Here is a 17,296-nt window from a genome sequence, read left to right on the forward strand (position 1 = left end):
TCCATCTTGCTAGTGGTGAAAAAATAAAAAAAAACAAAAAAATTATTTAGGGAATAACACTTTTAAGCAAAAAAATGAAAGATGAAAATGGAAGATATATAAACAACAAAAAGTAAAAACCTTGGCACAAAGCTAATCGTTTTTACTAAAGAGACTTTGATGGTGTAAGAATTACTTATAAAATGTACGTATTTATACGAAATGAATTAGGGTAGACTAAATTATAGAAGCAAGTTATGCAGGTAATTGATTAGAAACATAAATTTAGGAAATTTCAAAAATTTTCAAAATAGTTATAGTAAGAACGAATAGAATGGAAATCGTAATTAATGGATTTTCAAATAATATGCAATGTTATATAATTAGATTAGAAATACAAATAATATATTTCCAAAATTTTGAATTTTCTAAAATGCCTAATTTTCTAAAATCAAATGTTACATAATGTAAAAATATAAGTTACTAATTATATTATTATTTACAATAATATAATTAATCATCAACTATAACACCCAATGTTTTAAAAACCGGTATTTTACTTGTACCGGATTAGGCTAAAAATGGTACAACCGGTTGAACCGGGTTATACCGGAAGGTCTAACCGGTTGAATAGTTTACCTTATAATTTTCTATAAATGTAACTTCAATTTAAAAATAACCCAAAAGTAAATGATTCCATAACAAAAAATAATAAAAAAGTTAATCCATATTAAAAAAAATAATGCAAAATCACTCAATTTAAAAAAATAGTTTTAAAGTATACACGTTTAAATATTAATTGTTGGGTTAAACATAATTTTGAAAAAATATGAGCCGCTGATATCAAAAATTTCTCGGACATAAAATCGATTTGCCGGTAAAAACCGGTATTTTAGACAAAAACTGCCGGTACGATGTTCTAGCAAACCGGCCAAAAAAACCGGACTTAAAATACCGATCTGCTGTGCGAAATCCGGTTTAACCGGTTCAACCGGCCGGTTTGAACCGGTTTTTAAAACACTGATAACACCGTATATTATGTAATGTAATTTATATAAGGTGTGAAAATAAAAAGTTACTAATTTTGTTATATATATGTAACTCAATTGTTAATTAGTAAATCGTAATTATAAGTCAATGTTTACAATAATAAGTCAATGGGTCAATAATGGATTTGTAACTCAATTGTTATTGTTAAACAATAATAAGTCAATGGATTTGTATTATAATTGTTAAAACTTAATGACCGTAATTAAGTCAGTGGGTCAATGGGTTAACATCCGTAATTATAGTAAAACTTAATGATTGTTAGTTAATTCAAATTTACACCATAATTTATACAATAATTAATTTAAATTTACAAATTAATTACATTCAAATAATAGATAATAATTAATTCAAATTTATAAATTTCGTAATTAAACCATTTCCTTAATCAAATGGGTCATTATTTCCTAAATTTAACATGAATGGTACAAACGTTTACAACTTTATGAACTTGATAAATTTAAATAAATATAATATTTTAACAAAATTTTAATATTTTAAATCGGTAATCTCTCTCTCTCTCTCTCTCTCTCTCTATATATATATATATATATATATTATCCGTAATCTCTTCTATTGCTGAGATATCAAATAATTATCTAAATTATATATTATATATTATCTAAAAATTAACAAAGGTGGTGAATGAAATCAACCAAAAATAATAAAATTGAATATTTGGTTTTCGAAACTATAGCTACGATTTTAAAATATTACATTAATTAAAATATTCAAAATGTAAAATTAAACATTAAATGAAAGAGGAAAGATAATACTTTAATAGCATTGATGAATCTTATTTTAATATATTATTAATTTATTTTATTAAGTTAAAAATTAAAGAAAGCATTGATATACATGAAAAGTATGAGATTCAACCAACAGGAAAAAAAATATGGACTTAAAGCCTATTACTTTAATAATACAGTTAGATGTGTACTTGTACCATTAATTTCCTGAAATTACAATGTAAAGAATATTTACATCACATACACCAATCAATAAATATTAATACTGACTCAAGAATAAAAAATAATATATAATACATAATAATAATATAATATATACACACCGGCCAGACCACCCATCCGTTTGATCATTTTCAAGAATATAATCATCTATTTTTTTCTTGGTCCATCTTCCTCTCATCTCCTAGTACTCTAGTATAAGGAGAACCTATATCTTCTCCAAATCTCACCACATCCAGATCTTCTTCAACTCTTCTCATTAATAATACTCTTTCTCTCTCTATATTAATATTAACTTCTTCATACCCTCAAACCCTAGTTAAAGATTTCTTTCACCTTTTACATATGTATGGATTTCTTTCATAGATTAATAATATTATTCTACACTAGTGGTGATCAGTTTCAAAGATTTGCAACATGACCATGTTTCCTACTCATCTATCTTCTTCAAAGTGTGTTGATGATAATAATAATATTAATGGAGGGTTTTCTCAAGGTGGATATGACTGTTTTATTAGTTTAAGAAAAGGGTTAGTTTCAGTTTCAGATCTAATGGCTGAGGATGAATCAAGAACCGAAACTAGTACCAATAATGAAGAGGAAGCAGGATCAAGCTCAAAGGATATTAATATGAATGTTGACGTGGATGGCGATCATGGGCACTGGCTGCAGTTGAGTTTAGGTGGTGGACACGTGAGTTCCAGTTCCATCACCAGCAACCGCAGCCAGATGGAACTGACGGGGGAAATGGAAAAGTTTCCCCCAGTTACCCTTGATTTGCTGACAGGTGGCGGCAGTGCGAGCTCGTCGTCACGACAGATACGACAGGCTCCACAACCGCCACCTCAGCTCATTTTTCAAGCTCCTGAATTTCAGGGTCGTAGTTCTTTTCTTTTGCAGCCGTCTCAGACGGCGGCTGCAATGAATTTCGTGCCGTTTATGACTTTACAACAGCAACAACAACAGCAACAGCAACAACACGAGCAATATGAAACTAATTATAACTATATGCATTTAATTAGACCTCTTAATTACCCACCGGTTTCTTCATCTTCTTCGTTTTCGGGTTCATCGGATCAACACGGACGTTCGATTAATGTCCACCGCCGATTAAATGTAGCACGAGTGGTCAACCCGCCACGACGGCCTCATTCCGGCGTATGGTTTGTTCTTCAGGCATCTCAAAACCAGTAACTCTCCCAAAACCCTAATTATTTTATATATATATATATTCCTTTTGCTTAATTTGAATACTATATGGTATATATAATTATATATACCTCATAAACTCATTGCATGAATTATAGTTGTTTACTTGTTATCTAATGCAGATTGAAGGAACCATTTTTGCCTCAAATACCAAAGAGTTACATGAGAATCAAGTAACACTATTAAACATTTATTACTATATATATTTATGTTCCTTATAACATTATTAATTCAGGATTTGTATAATTTTATCAACTCAGGGATGGAAGAATGACTATAGGATTGTTAATCAAGTATCTGGTCAATAAGCTTGATCTTGGAAGCGAATCTGAGGTATGTTTTTGTTTATATAACACTTATATTTTCATGTAATATAGTTAAAACTAATTAAAAGTCTAAAACCCTTCTAGGTACAATGGCATCTTAATAGTTTAGCTAATGATGTTAATTACATAAGTTGATAGCTTCTTTCTCCCTTTTCTTATCCTTATACGTTATTTATAAACCGTGGGTGTTTTCAATAGATTTGACACGGATTTGGCCGTAGCAAATACCTGTTTTTGTAGCAGTGTTCACATTTGATGGTATACATATATGTATATAAGCTACATCAAGAGGAAACCGATATAACGAGTATATTCGGATGTTGTTTTTATATATATGTGTATAGAGGTATGTATTTGTGTTTTAGGAGTAATCTTAAAGGAGAAAACCTCATAAAACAAATGTAAGAATATGGTTGGTGAGAGTAACATGAAAGAAACATTGGAGCAAACTAGAATAGATTGAGGGGTATATCTCTAGTTCATAGTTTAGTGATATATTGAATTAGGTGGGGTGTATATTTGTAGGTAATTTTGGAATTATGGTAATGGTTAACTAGTGTTGGTCGTGTCAATTAGGGCAGGGATATGACACCCACGTTAAACATGGAAACAAAAGCTTGAAGAAGAAAATCATTGTAGGTCCCAAATGAAGGACAGATGTTGAATAGAAAACTGCTTGCCACCCCACCATTATCATATCCTCGATCCCAAAGTAAACACAAAAGAACATCTAGCGTTTGCTTGCTTCATGTCTTAGTTACCATACACATCAATGTAATATATGATACACACATAAATATACACGTGTATTATAGATCATATTGTCTTCTTTGATGATCATAGACTAATTCTCTTGCTAATTTATGAAAGTTTGGTGACAAGATTTTATTAGAATGTGTGTGAAGAGAGCAACTTTCGTTAAACATTATACATAAATTGAGGAGTAGATTAAAGCGGGTTGTCTGGAATCAACATTTTTATACTTTGAGATAGGTACGGTTTGCCTACATGTTACACTTCTAGACCCTCTACCTTTTAGGTATGTGGAATTATAGAAAAGACCCAAACATACTTGTTTAAAGGTATGTGTTGTTGAGGTATATGGGTATGCTAAATTGTTATGAGTTATGTGAAAACTTGACACTTTGTTTCACTATGAAATATAATATATGATTATTGTAGAAAAGACCCAAACATGCATGTTTATACTGCATGTTCATTTTACCATTTCATGATGATTTTTGAGTAAAGTTAGAAATATATTATTTCTTGACTTATGACTACGGCCTAAAACACTTTTAGCAAGTTTTCAAGCAACAACGATATCAACAAGTCGCCAAGTATACGTGGTATACACTAAGATTGTAACGTTATTGATATCGCCACTTTTAGTTTAAGAAAGCATGCAAGAAAACTAACACTTGATTTAAGGTTAACTTATTTGAAATATATTGCTGTTTTACCATTTTGTTCCAAGTAGGCAATTAAGTATGCTTACATTCTTTTATTTTTTCTTTCTTTTTTTGAACGGCATGAATAACATGTATATTAAAGTCCTTTTTGAAATAGTACAAATAACAAACATGCAAATCACTAATTAATGCGGTCTTTTAAGGTAGGTTACATATCTTTTTGTGCATGCGACATTAATCAGATTTTTTTTAGTTAAAGTAGCTGACAACATGCCAAGAACTACCATAGATGGTCAACGTAATTAATGTATACACATATCACAAGTCAACTAGCTTTTGCTTTTTTAATACCATATGAAATCATCATCAATGTCTGAGTGAGTCTTTCTAAGATCTAGATGTCAATCGTTAACTCGGATTTTAAGGCCCAAGACTGTCTCACCATAAAATACCATCAAGGAGAAAACCCCCCATTTTAAGAAACTTGTTGAGTTAAGATCCGAAGCCTTAACCATCAACGCATGTCATTGGACCGGAAGACCAACTCCAATAGTCAACTAACTACCATATATCATTTGGAATAAAAAAATAAAATAAGATCTCTACGTATACCACCAAAGGGTGTTAGTGGGTCGTATATACATTATATTTTTTAGAAATACTGAATTAATTAACAATATTATTAATAGGTCAACCTTATGTGCATATATGTAAGGATTTGATCCAGCGAATCATTGATGATGCCAGCTACTTTAGCTATTTAGTTTGCTTTTACGTGAAGGAATCATATATCCCATGTCACATATATCCTAAAACTCAATATACAATCATTTGCTTCCTTAATTACTAGCTACCTTAACTTACAATATTACATATGACATATCGTCATTTCAATCTTCATATGTGTGCATATCTTGAAAATGTATGCAATGTTTACATCTGCGGAAATGTAATACGTAATATAAATGTTGTAGGGCACGTTCGTTCTTAAACTAGTATGATGCTGATATATGAAATTTATAAGGGTTGTATATAATCCTATTGTGAGTGTATAGGTGGATTTTGATAGAGATCGTATGTGATCCTAATGGGGCATGTTATACACACATCGTCTGACATTTCATCTTACACTATCTCATACAGTCGTCAGGAAATTTGTCCACCAGTTGTTTTGACTGATAATTTACAAAATTTGACGCCATTAGGGGAATTTGTTAAATGATTGCTTGACAAATAAATTTGACCCCTTACTGTTACAACGGTTGTCTGGATATTTTTCGGATACAGCCTGCTTTGAAAAGGTCGTTAGAGTGTATTGTGAACTGTCGTTTAAAGGTATGAAATCAGATGTGGGTGGTATAGCAATAGTATGACCTAATCCTAATATAAGAGTGCATGTGTATGTGTGTGTATGTATGTATGTATTTATTGCTATAAGATTGACGTGAAATAGAACATGGGTTTTGAAAATCCATTATCATATATGGCATTTTAGCATGCATGATGGTTTTGTCATGCTTTCGCATGCCTCAACTCAATTCACAAAAGAAATAAAGATTATGTGTATATTATAGGTATGGAGGTAGCATCATGGCTCTCTCTTATTAGGGTCCACAACTCTTTTTGCTTAAAGGGAGTTTGGTTCTATCATAATACCTTGTATGTAAGTGCTCCACTTACATGAAGAAAAGACATATATGGAGTAGTTCATTTCAAATCACATTTTCAAACAGGACAAAAGAAATTCAAAAAGATATAGTTTTTCTTTGAACGAAAGCAATGCATGGATATGATGAAAATCTAGAGGAAATCAATCATGTCACTCTTTGAAAAGAAAATTATTAATATTATTCATATACATATACATATAGTCATAGACATATTGATGGTTGAAGATAACTAGTCAAGCAATTGTGCTACTTTTATATGCAATCATATGCATTTATATTTATATTCATAGTGTTAGGATCAAATACAAGTAAATTTAACGAGCAAAGCACATAGAAATTTAGAGTAGTTATTATTATCCTATTTTATTTTTTTAATGTAATTATTCATTTATTCTAATTTAAAACTATAGATTAATAATAATTACTTTAGTTAGTTGTACATTTAGTAGGTTGATATTATTTGTAGGATACCACCTTGTATATATTTGTGTTTCTGTGAAAACTATTAATAATAATCCCACCTTGTAAATTATTTACGATATAGTTTCTCCATGTCTTTTTTATAGCAGACTGTCCCCATCTAACGATTTATACCAGTCTATATGTTTCTTAGGAAACGAAAAGATTCTTGTTTTATCCCAAATTCGAATACTGATATATTCATTTTACATACAATATATAGATACATACAAAATATAGATACATGTATGAATGATCATGGGTTTGGCTTGGGAGCAAAGGTTGTGGTGGGGCTAAATATAAGGCATGATTAAAGTGGCATTGTTTTTTCCAATCGTGCATTCTCTTTAACTTCATGCTTATATGTATATAGGAATTTATCGTGGGATTAAATCGTCCATTTATATACTATTCCTAATGATTACATTTCAATTCTTACAACATGCATATAATATATGAAAAACAAAACACTTGATCTTTTATAATTTATATATTCATTTATATTAAGATCAATAATATATTAGTTAATGATATTCATTTTGTTAATGATTTAAAATGAAAAACAGGTAGAGATAACATGCAAAGGACATCAACTATTGTTGTTATTGACGCTACAACATGTAAGAGATACTATATGGAACAACCCAAGAAATGATGTCGGGTTTAGTGTTGCTCCTCGAACTTCAGCTACTATGAATCATTTGATGGTGTTAAACTACGGTAGAATCGCATAAAATCATCACGGTCCTCTTATTTTTTATAATTGTTTCTACACCCACATGTCTTGATGTTATAAGTTATGGGAAGATTTATTCCCTTTTGTTTTGTTTTTCCTTTTGGTGATCTTAAGGGCTCGTTATCTTGCTGACCAATGAGATCACGTAAAACAAAGTTAAAGCCGGACAAGTGGCTTTCGAGAGCATATAGTTGTTTCTCTCTTATCATGTGGGTTTGGAATAATTTTTTGGTTCTTTAGTTGTAACATTGATATGGAGATCCAAACTAATCAATTTGTTCGTGCAAAAGCAATGTAATTTAACTTCAGAGTAAGGTTACAACAATCTTTATTCCCAACATGTAGATTATTTTTACTACTGGTTTTTGTGTTTCATATTACATGTAGATTATTGTTAGTGTTACATGATAAGAAGTTAAATTGGTTTGGGTTTGATTTAAGCAGGTTCGTGTCATAAATAGATCAACGTGTTTATGGCACGATTAAAATCAATCTAAATAGGATAAACCATCCTAACCCGTTTATGATTTATTTATAATATGATTTATTTTAGTGTTTAACCGCTGAATAATAACTATTATGGTGACATAATTATCATTTATTATTCCAAATACTATATCTCCCTTTGTGATTCATTTAGACGTTTAAACTCGTTTGAACGGTTTAATCATCGTTGTGTGACCCTAAAGGATCAATATCACTAGGTGTATGGATTATATTCAGGTTTCAGCATATCGTAATCCAACAAATCATGTTTTAGTGACTAATATAATTATGTTGGACATTAAGAACACTTTTAATTCATATAACTTTCTAGAAATACAATCATTTACATAAATGCTAATGTGTGTCACAATTCTTGGTTATATATATACAACATATGGAGAAATATCCCCAAAGAACGAGTTTTTAATGTAAAATATACAATGTTCTTCAAACATTATTTGTGAAAAAAATATAATTTGCAACTACAAACAGGGGAGATATGAAACTGCCCCTTCAACAAAATAACCTAGAGATGCACAAAAACCCGCTTTTGGACCTGACCCGGAACACCCGTACCAATGGGCACAGACCGGGTTCCATTTCTTCATAGAAACTCTACCTGAACCCGAAACGGTTGCACCCGGTTTCACATCGACTTGGTCAAAACCCGGACCCAAACTACAAAAAAACCGATAAAAAACCGGCCAAACCGGTCAAAACCCAATCAAAAACCCGAAACTAACCTGACCCGACCCTGCCCGGTTTTTGCGCCTCCACAAACAACATGATGAAGAAAACCCGTTTAAAATCCTCTTGATATTAAATAAAAGCCCACAACTACATAAAAACAACAAATTATGTCAGGCCCATATAAAATCCAAGCCCTTTTACAAATCAATCAGCCCATGGCTTTTTAGTAAAATAAAAATGGGCTTTCAAATCAGTGTAAGACTGTGTGTAACCACTCTAGGGTTTTATATGGCGGCCCTTGTTTTCATTGCTTTCACTATATATAATGCAAATGTATTGGTCAAGTCCATAGTTTTCAGGTAACAATAATAATTATATTATTGTTATAAAAGTGTTGGTAAGACACTTGCAAATAATGGATGAAATTTTCAAACTAATTATATGCACTTGTCTTCCTAAATAGTGTTCCTAAATAATATTCTAACATTATAAATAGAGTGTATGTATAACGAGTACTGGCATCCCAAAATATATTACATTCTCATTTTTCCTATCCTTTTGTCTTTTTATCACTTCAATAATCTTCTTGTAATTAAGGCTAATATTATAACACGTTATCAGCAAGAGCCGCTTATATTCTAATCAAGAAAGTTAATAGACACAAAGGTATCCACATAAGTATCATAAACACTTCTTTAATTATGTACATTAGAAATATATATATGCATAGGGTGGGGTTATTGTAAAAAATAAGGCATGTCTAGGAAGTGTAGGAAGAAATCTGAAATGTTGGATATGAGGATCTAATGGTTGTGGCTAGTTGATGTGTTTTTCTTATGTGTGTTTTATTTTGTTACTTGTTTTATAACACTCTAGGGGCATAATTGTCTCATGTGTAATACTATATATGGAAACATCAATCAATTTATAATTCAACTGTCTATTTATAGCAATTGCTGTTTTGTTTCAATCATTATATCATCTCTCCAATCTCGTGAATTACTACCTTTTCATTAGTTTTAATTAATCTTCAAAACACAAAAGATGATTCTTGATGGTTTTCTTAATTGTAGTTTTTGTTTTGTTTTGTTTTTTTTTTTGCAAAATCAATGTGTTGAGTTTTATCCTAGTATTCTTTCAACCTCGTTTGTGTGACCAGTTTATAATTGAAGATAATGGAGATACACAGAATAAAAGTTGTCTCCTTTGTTACAGAAACACACCAAACTTGATGTGATGTTAGCTTTGAAACAAAAACACATGATAAAAGTTGTCTCCTTTGTTATAGAAGCACACTAAACTTCTTGTGTTTTCGATTGTTACAGAAACACTCTAAACTTGGTGTGTTTTCAATTGCTGCATAAACACACTTAACTTGGTATGTTGTTAGATTTGAAACAAAAACACACAATAAAAGTAGTCTCTTTTGTTACAGAAACACACTAAACTTGGTGTGTTTTTTGAGATGTTGTATTGGGTTTTGAAGTTCATTTTTTAAGTATTTGAAGTATTATGGTGAATTAAAAGAACGTAGGTACTTTTGTTTAATGATAAGTTTTGGCTTTGAAGAGAAGCATAATGTTTTTTCTGGAATGTGAATATGCTAGAAATTATTGATGACTAATATGATATTTAATGCATAATATTGATTTTGATTTACGGTTTGAAGGCAAAAAAAAACCATATAATAGATTGAAAAGATCATCAAAAAGTAAGGGAAGTCAGTTAATAAATATATTTATTCCATAATTAAATAGTTGATTACTGACGATCATACCCCTATGTGTTTTATTAAATCCAACGTCTCAAATTCCTTCTTATACTTTTTAGAAAAAAATGCCTTTTTATTTTAACCTACCTCTATATACATATACATCTAAGTAACAGCAGTAATGTGTATAAACATTGTTATTAAAATTTGATAACTATTCTAACTTTTATTTATATATGCAACTAATATATCATTTAGAAGTTAGATTTATGTACACTAACAAGTCTATTCTTATTATTATTATACATACTAATTATATTTTAAACTTTATTTAATATTTTATTTATTATCTTACTTTAAAATAATTAATATTATATACACACACACACATACAAACGATAATGTTACCGTTATAAAACGGTAATATAACCGTTGTAAAATGGTTATAAATTTTCGCTATGAATAACCAGTTATCAACTCCATTTCATTTACAACAAACATTCTTCTTCTTAAGTTTATCCAAGATAAAGCTTTCAAGATGATTCATCCAGTTCTAATGTTAACTATCATAATGCTGATAATCTTATTGTTCTTAATTTGTAATCTTTCACCTAGAGAGTTTAATCTTTTCTTTGTTCTTTATCTATTTATAGCTTTACCTTTGTATTTTCTTTCAATTTTAATAAGTATGTAATCCTAATATTTATCTTATTTGTGTTTAGTAATAAAATGACAAATATCGCAAAACTTGAATTTCCGGCTCTCAATATCACCGGAGATAATTATATGTCATGGACGGCACATGTCAAACGACATCTCAAATAAATGGGTGTTTTGGATACGATAACAGTGGGAAATAATTGCGGGGATCAAGACAAGGAAAAAGCCGATGTCTTCCTCCACAAACACATTGATGAGATGTTACAATTTGAGTATTCAAATTGTGAGGATCCATGCATTTTGTGGGAGGATTTAAAAAGCAGATTTGACTATCAAAGGGAAGTTCTACTTCCCACTGCTAGAGATGAATGAAACAATCTCAGGTTCCAAGATTTTAAAAAAGTAATTGAGTACACCTCTCCCTTGTTTAGAATATGCTCAACCCTCCGATTTTGTGGGCAAACTGTTACCGAGGGACATATGTTGGAGAAAACTTTCTCCACATTTCATGCATCAAATATGACCTTGCAAACGCATTATCGATTGCAGAATTTTAGGAGATACTCTGAACTAAATGCATTTCTCCTTGTAGCAGAAAAGAATAATGAATTATTGATGAAAAATCATCAATCTCGTCCCACGGGATCATTAGCAATACCAGAAGCAAATATTGCTAAAAAAAATTCACATAAAAATTCTGGTAATAAATGAGAACAAGGTCGTGGACGAGGCCATGGACGTGGCCGTGGTCATTTTGACAAAAGGCATTTTAATGATCGTAAGCATTCATTCAAATGGAACACTAATTCTTACAGTCGTGGTCGTGGCCGTGGCCGTAACCAGAGAGCCAATAATTATCATGTCCCACAATTACCAATTCCAACCATCACAATAAATGGAATGAAGCTGGTAGGTCCGAGAACAATGGCACACCCTGTTTTAGATGTGGAAGTACAAACCACTGGGCAAAGGCTTGTCGCACAGCTCCACATCTGTGTGAACTGTACCAAGCCTCTCTTAAAGGAAAAGAGAAAGAAGTGAACCATGTTGATAATTTTGATGATCTCAATGCTGATCTGAGCATTGAAGACTTTGGTGTGGATCTCTGAAACAAATGTTGCTTGGCGACAATAATTATATGCAATAATTAAGTGTGTTTCTTTTTTATCTTTAGTTATGTAGTTTCCTTCATGTACTGTTTGTTTTTCAATTAAATAAAGTTATTATTAAAATATCATAATGTCTTTGTTATACACGTATTATTTTTCTTAATACTTTCAAGATTTAAAATGAAAATCATTGGAGTACAAGATCAAACAAATGAAGAAGATATATGTATAGCGGATAGTGGAGCCAAGCATACTATACTTAGATCTAAAAAATATTTTCATAAACTGAAACCGACAAAAGAGATCATCAATACAATATCAGGTCCTACAAACTTGATACAAGGAGTGGGAAAAGCTAATTTAGCATTACCAAATGGTACAGAGCTCAAAATAGAAATGTTCTATTTTCCCCAAAATCAACAAGAAATTTGTTGAGTTTCAAAAACATATATCATAATGGATATGATACTCAGTCAAGGACTGTTAGTAATAAAAAATATTTGCATATCATAAGCAAAGATATGATATTGGAAAAACTGCCAATCCTCCATTCTGGTTTACATTATACATATATAAATGTGCCTCAAGCACATATGGCAGTCAAAGAAAATTGTTGGGATTCTGGTATCATAAACTTATGGCATGATAGATTAGGCCATCCAGGATCCACAATGATGAAAAGGATAATTGAAAATACACATGGTCATCCAGTGAAAGATCAAAAGATCCACAAAATAGATAAAATGTCTAAATATACATCTTGTTCTCTTGGCAAATTAATTACAAGGCCTTTGCCATTAAAAGTCGATAAAGAAACACCAATGTTTCTTGAAAGAATTCAAGGTAACATATGTGGACCAATTCATCCACCATGCGGACCATTTAGATACTTCATGGTTTTAATAGACGCATCAAGCAGATGGTCTAATATCTCTTTATTATCGACTCGTAATGTTGCTTTTGCAAAATTTCTTGCTCAAATTATCAAATTACGTGCACATTTTCCCGATTATACAATTAAGAGAGTAAGGCTTGATAATGCGGGAGAATTTACATCACATGCTTTTGATGATTATTGCATGTCTATGGGGATTGCTGTAGAACACCCTGTTGCTCATGTACACACACAAAATGGCTTAGCCGAGTCGTTGATCAAACGACTGCAGCTAATAGCTAGACCATTCATAATGAGGACAAAACTCCCTGTTTCGATTTGGGGTCATGCAATTATGCATGTTGGGTCATTAATTCGTGTGAGACCAAGTGCAAATCATAAATACTCTCCCACACAACTTGTTTCCGGAAATGAGCCAAATATCTCTCACCTTAGAATTTTTGGTTGTGATGTGTATGTTCCTATTGCACCACCACAACGCACAAAAATGGGCCCCCAAAGAAGGTTGGGAATATATGTTGGATATGAAACGCCTTCCATCATAAGATACCTTGAACCTTTAACAGGTGATGTATTTACAGCACGTTTTGCTGATTGTCATTTTAACGAGACAATGTTCCCGGCATTAGGGGGAGAAATGAAAAAGCAAGAAAGAGATATATCATGGTTTGTGCCATCATTGTTACACCTAGACCCAAGATCAAAACAAAGTGAGACAGAGGTTCAAAAAATAATACATCTACAAGAAATTGCCAATCAGTTACCTGATGCATTTACTGATATAAACAGGGTCACTAAATCTCATATACCAGCTGCTAATGCTCCAGCTCGAGTTGAGATTCCAAGCAAGCAAAACCATAATAATGCACCTCATGAATCCCAAAAACGTTTAAAACGTGAAAGGCCAATCGGTTCAAAGGATAAAAATCCTCGAAAAAGAAAGGGCTCTGAAAAGGATAATGACCCTAAGGAAACCTTCCATCAGGAAAGAATAAACGATTCCAATAAAGAATTGTCAATCAACTATGGTCAATCACATATAATGTGGGATCGAGATGAAATGGAAAATATTGATGATATATTTTCTTATTCTGTGGCAAGTGATATCTTGGAAGAAAATGATGACCCTGAACCAAAATCTGTAGATGATTGTAAAAATCGACAAGATTGGAACAAATGGAAAGATGACATGCAAGCTGAATTAAATTCCCTAAATAATCGAAAGGTTTTTGGACCTATTGTCATTACACCAAAGTCAATGAAACCTGTAGGATATAAATGGGTTTTTTGTGAGAAAACGAAATGAGAAAAATGAAGTTACAAGATATAAAGAAAGACTTGTAGCTCAAGGTTTTTCTCAGAGGCCAGGCATTGACTATGAAGAAACGTATCCTCCTGTTATGGATGCTATTACGTTTAGATATTTAATCAGCTTAGCAGTCTCTAAAAATTTAGAGATGCGTCTTATGGATGTTGTCCCAGCTTACTTGTATGGATCACTAGACAGTGACATCTATATGAAAATTCCCGATGGATTTAAACTCCCCGAAGCAATAAGCTCAAAGCCTAAGGAAATGTATTCCATAAAGTTACAAAGATCCTTGTATGGACTGAAACAATCTGGAAGGATGTGGTACAATCGCTTGAGTGATTATTTGATAAGCAAAGGATACACAAATAATCTTATTTGTCCATGTGTCTTCATCAAGAAGACAACATCAGGATATGTGATCATAGCCGTGTATGTTGATGATCTCAATTTAATTGGGACACAAAAAGAAATTAATGAAGCAATTGCTCTTTTAAAGAAAGAATTTGAAATGAAAGACCTTGGAAAAACCAAATATTGTCTTGGTTTACAAATTGAGCATATGCATAATGGGATACTTGTGCATCAGTTAACTTATACTGAGAAACTCTTAAAGCGTTTCAATATGGACAAAGCAAATCCTTTAAGCACACCGATGGTTGTTAGATCACTCAATGTTGCCAATGATCCATTTCGTCCTTGCGAAGATAATGAAGAGATTCTTGGTCCTAAAGTACCATACCTCAGTGCAATTGGAGCACTTATGTATCTTGCTAACAGTACAAGACCTGACATTTCTTTTGCAGTTAATTTATTGGCAAGATTCAGTTCATCCCCTACTAAAAGACATTGGAATGGCATTAAACATATTTTTCGCTATCTAAAAGGAACTGCTGATTTAGGTTTATTTTATTCTAACGATTCAAAAGAAGGATTAGTTGGTTATGCAGATGCAGGTTATTTATATGATCCCCATAAAGCAAAATCTCAAACTGGATACGTATTTAAAAATGGAGGAACTGCGATTTTATGGCGTTCTCAGAAACAAACACTCATTGCAACATCTTCAAATCATGCTGAAGTCATTGCATTGCATGAAGCTTCAAGAGAATGCGTATGGTTAACATCTATGTCACGACACATATTGATTTCTTGTGGACTAGAGAAAGATCGAATTCCAACTCCTATCTATGAAGATAATGCAGCTTGTGTCTCGCAAATGAAGGAAGGGTATATCAAAAGTGACAGAACAAAGCATATACCACCAAGATACTTTGAGTATACTCGGGACCTTATTAAAGACAATCAGGTTGAGATGAGATATGTCCAATCCAGCAACAACTCAGCTGATCTTTTCACAAAAGCACTTCCCACAACAACATTCAGAAAACATGTCCATGATATTGGCATGCGCCATGTACGAACGATGTAACGACCTGCAACTTGAGGGGGAGTTATATGCTGCACTCTTTTTCCCTTAGCTAAAGTTTTTTTCCCATTGGGTTTTTTCTTTTAGCAAGGTTTTTAATGAGCAGTACTTCAAGACCCCGAAGTTTGAAAATGTGTCATCCAAGGGGGAGTATTATAAAAGTGTCGGTAAGACTTGCAAATAATAGATGAAATTTTCAAACCAATTATATGCACTTGTCTCTCTAAATAGTGTTCCTAAATAGTATTCTAACATTATAAATAGAGTGTATGTATAACGAGTACTGGCATCCCAAAATATATTACATTCTCACTTTTCCTATCCTTTTGTCTCTTTATCACTTCAATAATCTTGTTATAATTAAGGCTAATATTATAACAATTATTGAATTATTATTTTTTTTTGTATATTTTTGTTTATATTTGGTGGAATTAGGTTGCATATGATGAAAAAACTTGATATTATTTGGGCTGATTTAAACCATGAGGCTCCAAAATCGAGCTTTTTAAAATTGATGCTTCTTTATTCCATCATTAATCATTATTCATAATCCGTTCATATTTCTCTATTTTCAAACGGGCCATGTCCAAAGACCGTACCCTCAAATGTATGGGAACCGGATGGAATCCGTAAATCCTCTCCCATGTCGGGTTTGAATATGAGATTAAAGTCCTTATTCATCCCTTTACTCAGATGTCTTTCACATCGATTCAAGAAATAATCGAACCTGTGTCTCCACTAGACCAAATCCTCGGCACATATATATTTCTCTAAAGTTTTTGTAATAATTGTTTTTTACATATATATTTATTAGTTTGTCAGTGTTTTAGTGAATCTGGTTGCAGTTTTCATTATTCATTTTTATTTTGTTGGAAGTGATTTTGAAATTAAAAACATTTATCAATACATTTTATTAATTTGTACTTTTGTACTTTTTTACTTTGTAGTACTTACACATGTGCAAATGTTATGTGTAGGTTGTATATAAACTACTTGCAAAGTTGCAATATAGACCTGTTATCTTGACTTTCATTAACTTGAAATTAACCAATTTTTATTTTTATGTTTAACTGTAACTGATTGATCCTATTTTTGTTATTGTCTAGCATTGGTTAGACTTATAAATATTAATATTTTAAATACCCGGAAATTGTTAACCCGTATAACCTGGACGAATTACCTGATCTTGATGAACCCGATA

At 31.7% G+C, this 17,296-nt stretch overlaps 1 protein-coding gene and 1 non-coding gene across 2 annotated transcripts; both read left to right on the forward strand.

Moving 5' to 3' along the window:
* Window positions 1–2,051: 2,051 nt before the first annotated feature.
* Window positions 2,052–8,306, forward strand: LOC143564927 (uncharacterized). Its single transcript, XM_077052063.1, has 4 exons — window positions 2,052–3,184; window positions 3,326–3,376; window positions 3,464–3,536; window positions 7,637–8,306. Exons 1-4 carry the CDS (start codon window positions 2,412–2,414, stop codon window positions 7,802–7,804), a joined length of 1,065 nt encoding a protein of 354 aa, XP_076908178.1. The 5' UTR covers window positions 2,052–2,411; the 3' UTR covers window positions 7,805–8,306.
* Window positions 8,307–16,531: 8,225 nt separating this feature from the next.
* On the forward strand, window positions 16,532–16,616 carry LOC143564947 (small nucleolar RNA SNORD36). Its single transcript, XR_013140968.1, has one exon. It is a non-coding gene; the product is annotated as a small nucleolar RNA SNORD36 (small nucleolar RNA).
* The last annotated feature ends 680 nt before the right edge of the window (window positions 16,617–17,296 follow it).

Source organism: Bidens hawaiensis, unplaced genomic scaffold, assembly GCF_021521415.1.
Source record: "Bidens hawaiensis isolate Kalapana, Puna unplaced genomic scaffold, B.hawaiensis_p1.1 tig00022178_1, whole genome shotgun sequence".
Classification (NCBI taxonomy): domain Eukaryota; kingdom Viridiplantae; phylum Streptophyta; class Magnoliopsida; order Asterales; family Asteraceae; genus Bidens; species Bidens hawaiensis.